This window comes from Primulina huaijiensis, unplaced genomic scaffold (genome assembly GCF_012295235.1).
Source record: "Primulina huaijiensis isolate GDHJ02 unplaced genomic scaffold, ASM1229523v2 scaffold42201, whole genome shotgun sequence".
In the NCBI taxonomy this organism is placed as follows: domain Eukaryota; kingdom Viridiplantae; phylum Streptophyta; class Magnoliopsida; order Lamiales; family Gesneriaceae; genus Primulina; species Primulina huaijiensis.
Window position 1 is genome coordinate 290,691 of NW_027360113.1, and position 11,613 is coordinate 302,303.

Genomic DNA, 11,613 nt, shown 5'->3' on the forward strand with positions numbered 1-11,613 from the left:
GCACCAGCCGGTGATGTTCTCAATCTCTTAATAAGACACATCTTGAGTTCTGTTTCAGCACACCGTCATTCTTCCCAACAAGATTGCAACCTTTTTTTTTTAATTATTATAAAAAGGAATATTCCCCAAAAAATTATATTTGACTCAAATCTATTTTTAGCAAATGACTTTTTGGAAAATTAGAGGATTTTATGGACTCATAATTGTATTATGAGTAGTCATAAATAAATTATATATATATATATATATATTATATATGAAATTATTAATACATCATATATGTATATATAACATCCTGTTTGATATGGTTTATTAATAATTTCATATATAATCTACTTATTTTATTCAGGAAAAAATCATGTGTCTATATATATATATATATATTATAAAGGTACATATTGGTTGTATGTGGATTGAATGCAAGTTTTATTTATATTTGATAACAAACTCTCATCAACTAATATAGAAAGAATAGAATGCGCCGGTCAACAATTGAAAAGGAAAGAAAAACTGACCAAGACCACTTTCATGTCTCACGGGGGTCCTATAATTACAGTTTCTATACCAATAAAAACACGACACGTGTAACTCCTAGGTCATGCGGAGGGGTATGCTTGCGTGTGGGTGGTCACAGGGGAGTGTACCCCACAGTCTATAAAGTTGGACCAACAAGTAGCTCAAGTGTGAAAATAGTGACATTCTAATGGATGCTACACCAGCTCTGTGGTTTTCTTGCCAACACTGCATAGAAGAAGGTACAATTCAAACCAAGATGTTTTTTTTTGTTTTTTGTTTTGTAGTTTTCTGGGTGATTTATACCAAAATCTCATTCAATTTATATGCTTATGGATCTTTGTTTGCATTTTAAGCCTGTTTGTTTGTGTTTTGTCTGTGAAATCTTTTAATTCAATGTGTTCTATGAGTGGGTTTTGCTCATTTTCTTGAAATCTACTCAAAGATTGGATTTTTATGGCATGGAGTAGTGAAAATTTCGAATCTTTTTCGACGGGTTACGCGAAATGTAGTAAATAATTTTAGATGCTCACCCTAGAGGAAATGTTGGCTTCTAGGGTTCTCATGTTCTGGGATTTGTTTTACGCATATGAAAGATTTAGGTTAACATTTTGTAATTTTGAAGTTTTTATCAAAAATATTAACCCTTCTTGTGGGCTAGTTGAAGCTGAAGTTACGATTTCCTTGATGGGTTGTTATGTTTTTCTGATACTTCATATGATTAATGCTTGTTTTGTTTCTAAAATTAGTCATTGGAACGGGGAAGTAAATTTTTTTTTTTTTTGCTGTTCATTACTTGATTAGCTGTATTGGCACAAAGCCATGAATTAACAAATTGATGGATAGTATGTAAAGATTCTCTTAATTAGGAAAAAGTAGAGTTAAAGATTTTCAGAATTACAAATTTTATTTGTCGTTTCCTTGTTTACACGCATTTCTTGCTCGGACTATCCTTCGACTCATTTGATGTGTTTTTAAACATTCAATATTCGATTCCCAAGACCATTCCATAATTCTAAGCACTTGTATATTTCTGACAATTTTTTCCTGTTTAGAAAACCACTTGTTAGCTATATGCATAGACCTCCCAATGTTCCTTTACAATCTAAGTCTTTTTGAAGTTTCAATTAAAAGTATGAAGTATCGCTAATGGTTTCGTGAAAAATTGTTAATGCAATAAACCATTATGCAAAATAAATTTATGATAATAGTCTATGATCTTGTAATTCCATGTGAATATTACATAATGTTAGGAAAGTAACTAAAATAGCAACTACAACTCTATGAGATTACTCTACTCGAATGAAAAAATAAGCAATTCAGATAAGAGAATTGGTTAAACTAGTATGCACCTCGAGGTTCATTCAGTAATCACGCTTTGAGGATTTTGTTTGTGTGTAAGGTGCTGTATGCCCTTTGAAGTTTTGGAAGTGTCGTGAAAAGCATCTTTTAATTTTTTTTAAAAATGATTTCTGGATGCAAATACTCTTCTAGAAATGTTCTTATAAGATAATTTCTCGGGCATCAGAAATTATGGCTTTTAGACACCTGTTTTAACTTTTTTTTAATTAATTAATAAAAAAAATTTAAAATTGCTTTTGATTTTTGTTTTCATAGAAAAAGCACTTAAAAATGTCTATATCGCAAACTTCTGTGGAGAAACTGGCTCATAATGGTGTGTACAGGTTCACGCTATTGAGTATTGACTGAATAATGAGATTAACTAGGTGGCACCAATTCTATCGAACAACGTTACTTCCGGAAACTTATAATTCCAAAAATCACTTTAAAATATCCTTCTTTTTCGGAATTTTTGAACTTACACACATTGTAATTCCATGATCATGATCTTGTTTTCTATCTACATGTTTTAACTGTATAATATATTTCCTAATATGATAGTCAATTTTCTCATTGACAGTTGTTTTACGAATTAAGGGGCACGAGCACTAAAAAGAGCAAGCGATGCACGCAGTGATACATATATGGAACCCTGAATATTTAAATGCTGTGTTAGTGTGTCTCGAGGAATTTGTTGTTTGGAAGAGATTTTTGTTGCGAGACTATTGGCCATGAGTATGCTGGTTTTGACATGCTTGGGCCAAGGGATATCGACATTTCTGCTTTGTTTATTTTCTTCGTTGCACTCCCCCTTGTTGCTTATTTCTTACTAGGAAAATGGAGTGAGGTTACAAAGAGGAAAAATAGGATAAGTCTAATTTCGAAAAGTGCTGTTGAGGAAGCTCTTCCAGTTGAAGATATGGCTGTGGGATGTGTCATTCCCATGGCGAGTGTGCCGAACAATGGGTTCCATCATTGCGCCAGATGCTTTGGTGCAGCTACTACTCGTTGCTCCCACTGCAAATCAGTTTGGTATTGGTATGATTGTATACTTACTTGATCTCATAAAGCAATTGTTAAAAGTGTGCTATGGAACCTTGTCCCACGTTGAAAATAGCCTTCTAAGATAATGCAATAGGCTCTTCTGGCAATTAGGTTATCTATATTTTCTAGCAAGAATGAGTTGAATGAAATATAGTTTCTTGCGGACCCTATCACAGAGAGTTACTTGCACGTGTTCTCTTTTCCTGTGGGCCTAGGGCTTGTTAGACGACCTCCATTTGTCTATATTTTTCTACCTTACTTCTTGTGATGCTGAAGGTCTGGCATCAACTTTCTTTTACTGAAAATGCTGAAAAATAATACACAGTTACTTGCAATGTCAATGTAGTTCTGGAGGGTGTCAGATTACTCACTGGAGGCAAGTTCACAAGCTTGAGTGCCATCAATTAGGAAACAACTGCCAAATCTCATCTCTGACTATCCCAACTGAAGGATCTCGTGTAAGGATCTCGGCTGATCAAACTACCGATCCCAATATATCCGAATTCAATGTGAAACACCCAAGTCTGGAGAAAAATTGTGCAGGGGACATCATTTCTCCTCTTCAAAATCCACCAACCTACTCCAATGGAATGAAAATCGATAAATCTGGAAAACATGTTAGCCGAAGATCCATAAATAAGTCATCTTGTTCATTAATGAATGGAGATGCTGATCAAGAAATCATGTTTTATGAAAGTGGGATGGTTAAAAGGAAAAGTGCTAATTCTGATAAAACAAAAGGTTTGAATTGCTTTCTTGAAAAGGCTTCAATGAACAAAGCAAAAGCCACAATGCATTCTCGCGTTGACAAACTGCAAAAATCTGCAAAATCTGCGGTGAAAATGTCTAAATGTGATGCAGGGGATTCAAGTAGGTCCATGAACATTTATTCATTATAGCAGTCCATTTTATGTTCTCTCTTACCAAGTTATGTTGTTGTAGGCATCCCATTACAGGAAAACAATATTGTTGCAAACCTTGAAATCAGGAGGACAGTGGGTTTGCCAAAGTCTGTGAAACTTGACCATCAGCACTTAGAAGATAGAATAAAGAAGCAACAAAAAGTGCAGGTTAGTTTTCCAAAACGATCTCCCGAATTGGAGACATGCCTTGAGCCAACACTATAAAAATCAATGGAATATTAATTATGCGTCGAAAATTGGTCAATTCTATGAAATTTGGAATTTATTTATACCTTGAATGGATAACTCGTAATATTGGACTTTCTTAAATTGCCAGATGCTTTTTCCCTATGAAGAATTTGTAAAGTGCTTTCAGTTGGAAGTTCTTAACATGTCTCCTAGAGGACTTGTAAATTGTGGAAATAGGTAAAAGTTTGATCTTACAGAACAAAACAATTCAAGGACTTCAAACTCTAAAGCTTAATATTGTAAAATAAATTTTGCTGTTGTGTTCGGACTAAATATTTTTTAAATTGTTGTGCAGTTGCTATGCCAATGCCGTGTTACAATGTCTAACATCCACTAAGCCTCTGATCATTTATCTTCATCGTCAATCACATTCTAGAGCGGGTAATTATTTTTATGATATCCCTCTGAGAAGTTACTGTCCGACATTCCTTTGCAGTATTTGCTGGAATTCATAAGCATATTCAATACATATCAGGTTGTGACAAAGCTTGGTGCCTCATGTGTGAACTTGAGCGGCACGTAATGATGCTACGAGAAAGTGGATATCCGCTATCTCCTGGAAAAGTTCTAATGTATATCCGAAGTCTTAATTCTCAGATTGGCGATGGAAGTCAGGAAGACGCTCATGAATTTTTACGGTGCGTTAACATTCATTGAAACTGCTGTGGCGTCTGTTGAAGTACTTTCAGTTTTGACTCATATTCTCTTGTCTTCAAAAATAATTATGCACATATTGGCAATGGATTGGACAGCCAAATTTAACATGTTTGAAAAACTTATGTTTTAATTTTGGTGCAATGGAGCTTTTAACCTTCATGAAATATCTTGCATTTTCAGGCTTATCATCGCTTCTTTGCAATCTATATGCCTGGAACGTCTGGGTGGAGAAAAAGCCATTGATCCCTGGCTACAGAATACAACCTTTGTTCAACATACATTTGGGGGTCTTCTTAGATCCAAGGTGTTTTTTCAGACCCTTTAAGAACACTCTTCTTTGTTATATTGTTTAGTTTCTCTGTGAGATTGAACCAAACAACCCTTTGAGTACCAGGTCAAATGTTTGAGATGCCACCATGAGTCAGAGCGACGTGAAAACATAATGGATCTTACTCTGGAGATATTTGGTCGTGTCGAGTCATTGGAGGATGCATTGACACAGTTCACAAGTTCAGAAGATCTTGATGGGGATAACATGTATAGATGTGGAAGGTGTTCAGTCTGTTGATTTCTGCATTATTTGTTTGCAAGGCGCGAGTTCTCCAGTTTGTTGTATAACATTGTTTTGGTTCTTGAAAGGTGTGCTTCTTACGTTCGTGCACGAAAGCAATTGAGCATAATGGAGGCTCCAAATATTTTGACTATTGTATTGAAAAGATTTCAGGTATTTTTTGTTTGGAAACTATTGTCCCTTATATCCATGTATATTTAGTTGGAAATATAATAAAATGGATTTTGATTGTTTCTTGAAAGTATATAATGAAAATAAACTTTTATTGGATTTCCCTTTTCTTTTCACTCGGAAAAATCTTGGATTCAAGCAGAGTAATACTTTTCTGGAATAGGCTTCAACACTGAATCGAACCAGCCTCCCATCCTTCATTAATTTTACATTCTTGAGATTCTCACTATGAAGCGCATGAGTTCATCTTTGGATAGCATTTTCTTTGTTTCTAGCTGTATTTTTTTCTATTTCATTTAAATTTGAATATTCGTGTTGGTGAATATTGTGCTTTGATTACCAGGAGGGAAATTACGGCAAGATAAATAAATGCATAAGGTTTCCTGAAATGCTGGATATGATCCCGTTTATGACTGGGACAGATGACATACCACCACTTTACATGCTCTATGCTGTAGTTGTTCATTTGAATAAATCGAACTCATCATTTTCCGGTCATTACATATCATATGTGAAAGATCTGTTGGGCAACTGGTTCAAGATTGATGATACAGAGGTACAATCTGTCGATATTCTTGAAACTACGGAAAAATAGCTAGTATTCACTTGAGTGATTAAACATTTTTCATCGTTTTGTTTTGTTTTGTGGTGTAATTAGTTTGTGATGCCGCATTTATTCTCATTGGCAGGTGCAACCAGTACGGTTGAATGAGGTGATGTCAGAAGGAGCATACATTCTGTTCTACATGAGGTAAGAGTAAGCTTCATTTCGAGCATCTCTTATACTTTAAACTAGAGGTTCCAGTGAGGATAATGGAGCTCGGCTCAAGATCATATTGTAAATTGATCTAGGCAACTCAAACATGAATGTTTTCCTTGTTTCTACTGTTTCAGGTCCTATCCACGTCCTGCTAGAGCATATGGTGGAAGAGTCCGCAGTCAACAGTCTCCCACCATGCCTAAACAATGCTCTTCGAAACTCGAAAAATCTTCAAAACCAGAGCAGAGCCAACTTCGTCACAACTTCAGCAGAAGAGACCCTCTTCTGGATCATAGAGGATTCTCTCTGAAAGGGGATAGAAGTAGATCACCAATCACGAGCAATTGTTCTGAGTTCTCAGAGGCCACATCCAGCGACTGGTCCCTCTTTACGAGCTCGGATGATGCCTCTTTTACCACCGAAAGCACCATAGACTCTTTCAGCATTGTTGATTACCCAGATTCAGCAATGTTCTCCTCAATCTTCCAATCTCTTTATCCGAGCGGTAAGCCTGAGACGAGATTCGCTCACGAAGAGAAGGGCTACATTTCAGCTACATATTTAACAACTCCTCCAAGCAGAGATTGGAGAGGGGAGACAGTACGACGGGCTGACATTCTACCAACAGCGTATCTGTATAATTCCCAGAAATCGATCCCTTCGTGAATTCTGTGATCGTTTGTGAAACATGATTCCAAGGAATTCATACAATTATTCAAATTACTAATAACTTTTGGCTACCAAGTTGAAATTGTGTCTCATATTTTTGTTTTCCAAATGTAGTAATGAGGCATATGAAACGTTAATTCTAACTACAGAATGCTGTATTTTAGTTGGAATTGTTGGTCAATATGATTCATTCATTTGGTAGAACTATTTTGCATACATCATTTCTGAAAGATCTATATTTGGTTCGAGAAATCTCGTGGTTTATCCGAGTGATTTCAAATTTTTGGCTCATGAATCTCTCGCCTTGACATTGGTGGGAAGAACGTAGCAAGAAAAGGTATGATAAAATAGTATATTTTTGTGAGATGGTTTCATAGTTTTTTACGTTAAACAGGTTGACTTGATCTATAATTATCATGAAAAACAATATTTTCCCTCATAAAAGTGATATTTTTCATGAGTTGGGTCGGATTAGAGATCTGTCTCATAAAATACATCATGAGACTATCTCACAAGAATTTTTGTGATAATGAAATTATTTTATGTATTGGCTGGTTGTGTTTTGTACAAACAAATATGCAAACACCCCACACACAATACACCATAAAATTTTTAAAAAATCATGATCAAACTAAGTTTTTGAAAAATAATTATCTTCAAATGTATTTAAAATTTTTTAAATACACTTAGAGTTAGTTTTCAAACTTCTTTTTAATGACAATTATGTATATATAGATGATATTCACACACACACGAAAAAAAAAAAGCAAAATTAATTAGTTACAAATTATATCATTTATCCTTTATGAATGTTCCCACATATATTATATAGTTACTCTTAATTTAATTTAAATTATAAATACATAAAAACATGCTGCAATAAGATGATGCAAATTATTTTCACCTCCAAAAAAGAAGCACAATTTTCCCAATCTATGCTTGCTTGTCGGAAACCAGCAGAAAAGAGTATTTTTGCTTTTTGGACGGGAAGGTCTTCTCCCCGCGTGGTCCCATTGCCCATCCGTACGTGCATGGGCTTCTGGCACGTTACTCTCTACATAAGTGTGAAGAAGATGCATGTTCCCTGAATATTATTCGCTCTGCTTCCTCCAAATTCATAGCCAAAATCTTGAAAAACAATAAGCCCTCCTTTAATTTGGAGCCGCCATCCACAGTACCAGCGAAGCAACAGAAGAGGATGAGATTATTTCACGATCCACCCCGATTCCGTCGCCTGAAGAGACCATGATCGCAAGGAGAGATTTGCAGAAGCAGCCCATTTTCAAGTTGATCAAGGAGCATAAGCTTGGAAAATCTGTGCTCAATATCGCAGCCCCAACTGCTGTTGCAGTGCTAGTTACTGGCAGCTCCAATATTAGCCCAAAAACCCTGGAGGCCCAGGGCGGAGCCTGGATATTAGTTCAGTGTAGGCAACAATATATTATAATTAAAAAGCAAAAAAAGAGCACTGATTAATGACAACTAAAAATAATGTTTCATAAAGTTTGAACACAAGTTATGCACAGCCAGTAGCATTGATAATTGATGGGAAAACGTCAGAAAAATTACGAACAACAGCGTGTACAAAATCCGATACAAAATCCGAAATCAAAACAAAATATGATATAAAATATAAAATATACTTCATTATCGATTGGAAAAAGCATAAAATTATAAAATAATTGAATGATCGACAAACATTGAACGAAAAAAGGAACCTAAAATTTGGTGACATTTTGGATTTTTTAGAGATTATGAAAGATGAAGCAGTAATTAAAATGAATTGGATTTATTGTTAATCAAAGTGTATAACGTTCGTGACTCGTGAAGAGAAAACACATACAGAAGACTATAAAGTATATACTTGGATATNGTCAAATGTTGGATAATTTTTCTTAAGAAGAATTTGCCCCGTTATTGTACTTTTGTTTGCGGCAATTCTCTCCCAAGATAAAACAACTTCTTCTTGTAATAACAATACAGTAAATTGCAAGAACAATAACCCATAAATGTCATATTCTCTCTTTTTAGTAGAAGGAAGTATAATGCATACAATACGACCACAGAAATTTTCAGAAAAATCCGATGGAAAAATTACTTTCAAATGAGCCATGATGCTCTATTTAATATTTCCAATCTGCAAGGAACATGTCTTCTAATCATATGAGGTGTCTCTTGGACCGAAGGACATGAAGAAATCATCAAGAGACACCATATGAAAGAAAATGAAGTCCGAAAACTCGAAAAGGTGAACACATGTTCAGAAACAGTGTGTAGGGCTTTGTGGCCGTCCCAATTCGCCCTCCGCTGTCTGGAAGATCTTTTTGGGCGCCGGACGTCTCCTATGCGCTTTTGGAGCTCAGGTTAGCTTCCAGTAGTACTATCGTTTTGATTTTTCCTTGACTTCTTGTTTAATTTTCATGTATTAAGCCTAAAATCCAACAATTAAATCTTGATCATAAAAATTATTTATTCGAACATTTTCCCAAAAGAATACATAAAAATAAACTTGCAAAATATAATGCATCAATAAAAATTTTAACCGATCAAAAGATATATAATTTAATTTCTTATATTTGTCGATTAGTTATCTAAAATTATTTACATGTCATTACAATCTAATACATAATACCTATATATATACCTAAATTTAAGTAAAATCTTAATATATCATTAGGGTGATAAGGATATATAAAATATATAATAGGGGTGAGCAGAAACCAAATCAAACCAAACCAAACCAAACCGCTAGTTTGGATTGAGTCTAGATTGGTTTTTAGTCGACCACGGTTTCAATTGTTTTTAAAATTAACAAAATCGGAAAAATTATTCTGGTTCAAATTTTTATTAAATCAATCCAAACTAAACCGGTTATATATATAAATATATGTATGATATTTAGCTTATATTACATCATTGTGGTATGATAAATTGATAATGGATGCTTATTTAATAAATTTTAGGGGCATACAATTATGGGAACGGACCCATTTTATATGTGCAAAAATATATATACCCATTAATTTAGGTTGCAATAGTTTTAATTTTTTTTATCTTTTAACCCTAAACTAAACTTTCAAAATATATATTTTTTAATGCAAAATTTGTAATGTCATTATCATATATTGAATAGTTAAATGGCTTAATATCTGTATGAATATCGATATTTATATTTGCATATCTATAATAGCCAGTTTAGAAAATTAAATTATGTTTAAAATTGTTGAAAAATTATTTAAAAATGTGTTAAATATTTGTGTTGAAAATGTGAATGTTGAATGTTGAAAATTAGGTAAAATTAGGTGTTGAATATTGAAAATTAGTGTGTGATGATGTAGGTAATGATGTATTTTATTTTTGGATTATTTGTAAAAATTTTCTATAAATAGATCTCTCATTTGTGAAGAAAATCACAATTGAGTTGAGAGAAAAATATTATAAAGTGTGTAGTGTGATAATTTTGAGAGTTTGAGATTTTTACTTTTTTACCGTAAATTTTTACTTTTTCACAACACGTTATCAGCACGAAGCTCTAAAAGTCCTCCATATTTTTCCAAGCTCCGAACAGAAGAAAAAGGTAACAAAAGTAATAATATTTATTTTACTGTTATTTATTTATTGTTTATATATGTAATATATAATATAATGTTATTGTTAGAAATAATAAAAATAATTTTTTCAAAAACTTGTTATAAATCCTGGGAGGATGTTAAGACGACATCCCACACTCCCGGTAAGGGATACGACAAGTATAAAAGCCTATAAGGTTTTTTAAACAAAATAACTTATGACACCTAATTATAATAATGTGATATGATATACATAATTATTTAAATATGACTAATATTATATACACCATATTATTACCATAAAATTATACAAATACATACATTTATTTTCTTATACACCAACGGTAATAAACGGTAACAAAACGGCTAGTTTTTGCTCTATAAATACAATCTCACAAATACATTCAATCACTCCAACTTTCTCTTCTTCTCTAAAAATTATTCTTCATCAAATTTTCGAAGAAAAAAAGAAGATGGCTTTCACGAGGTTATTTTTAATTATTTTGGTTATCATACTCACCAGTCTTGTATTTATCGGAGAATATCCTCCTCGTGTGTTTTCTTTATTTTTACGAATACTTGTACTTGTTGTTTATCCATTACTTTGTATTGCAATATTCATTAACTAAAAAAATGCATCGTAATTTTTAGTACCACCATGGCAAACTTGGCAAAGCTCGAATTCATCGCTCTTGATATTACTGAGAAAAACTATATGCCATGGACTCTTGATGTAGAAATGCATCTTGAGTCATTGGGTCTAAGCGAGACCATTAAAGAAAATGGTATATCTTCATCACAAGAAAAAGCAAAAGCTATAATATTTTTACGACGACACCTTGATGAAGGTTTAAAATGTGAATATCTCATCGAAAAAGATCCCATGGCTCTGTGGAAAGGATTAAAAGAGAGATTTGAACATATAAGGGAAGTTATACTTCCGACCGCCCGTGATGAATGGAATATGTTAAGATTCCAAGACTTTAAAAAAGTCAGTGATTACAATTCAGCGATGTATAGAATAATCTCGCAGTTAAAATTTTGTGGACATGAGGTTACAGAATCGGAAATGCTTGAAAAAACATTTTCCACGTTTCACGCATCAAATATAACACTACAGCAACAATATAGAGTGCGTGGATTTGCGAGATATTCTGAACTCATCGC

General features: G+C 33.6%; 1 protein-coding gene across 1 annotated transcript; it reads left to right on the plus strand.

The window, feature by feature from the left end:
• Nucleotides 1–609: 609 nt before the first annotated feature.
• Nucleotides 610–7,081, plus strand: LOC140969533 (ubiquitin carboxyl-terminal hydrolase 15-like). Its single transcript, XM_073430897.1, has 13 exons — nt 610–755; nt 2,435–2,892; nt 3,245–3,768; nt 3,841–3,968; nt 4,138–4,226; nt 4,345–4,430; nt 4,525–4,687; nt 4,887–5,010; nt 5,101–5,258; nt 5,346–5,430; nt 5,792–6,004; nt 6,138–6,199; nt 6,343–7,081. The coding sequence occupies exons 2-13, from the start codon at nt 2,606–2,608 to the stop codon at nt 6,872–6,874; spliced, it is 2,451 nt and encodes an 816-aa protein (XP_073286998.1). The 5' UTR covers nt 610–755; nt 2,435–2,605; the 3' UTR covers nt 6,875–7,081.
• The last annotated feature ends 4,532 nt before the right edge of the window (nt 7,082–11,613 follow it).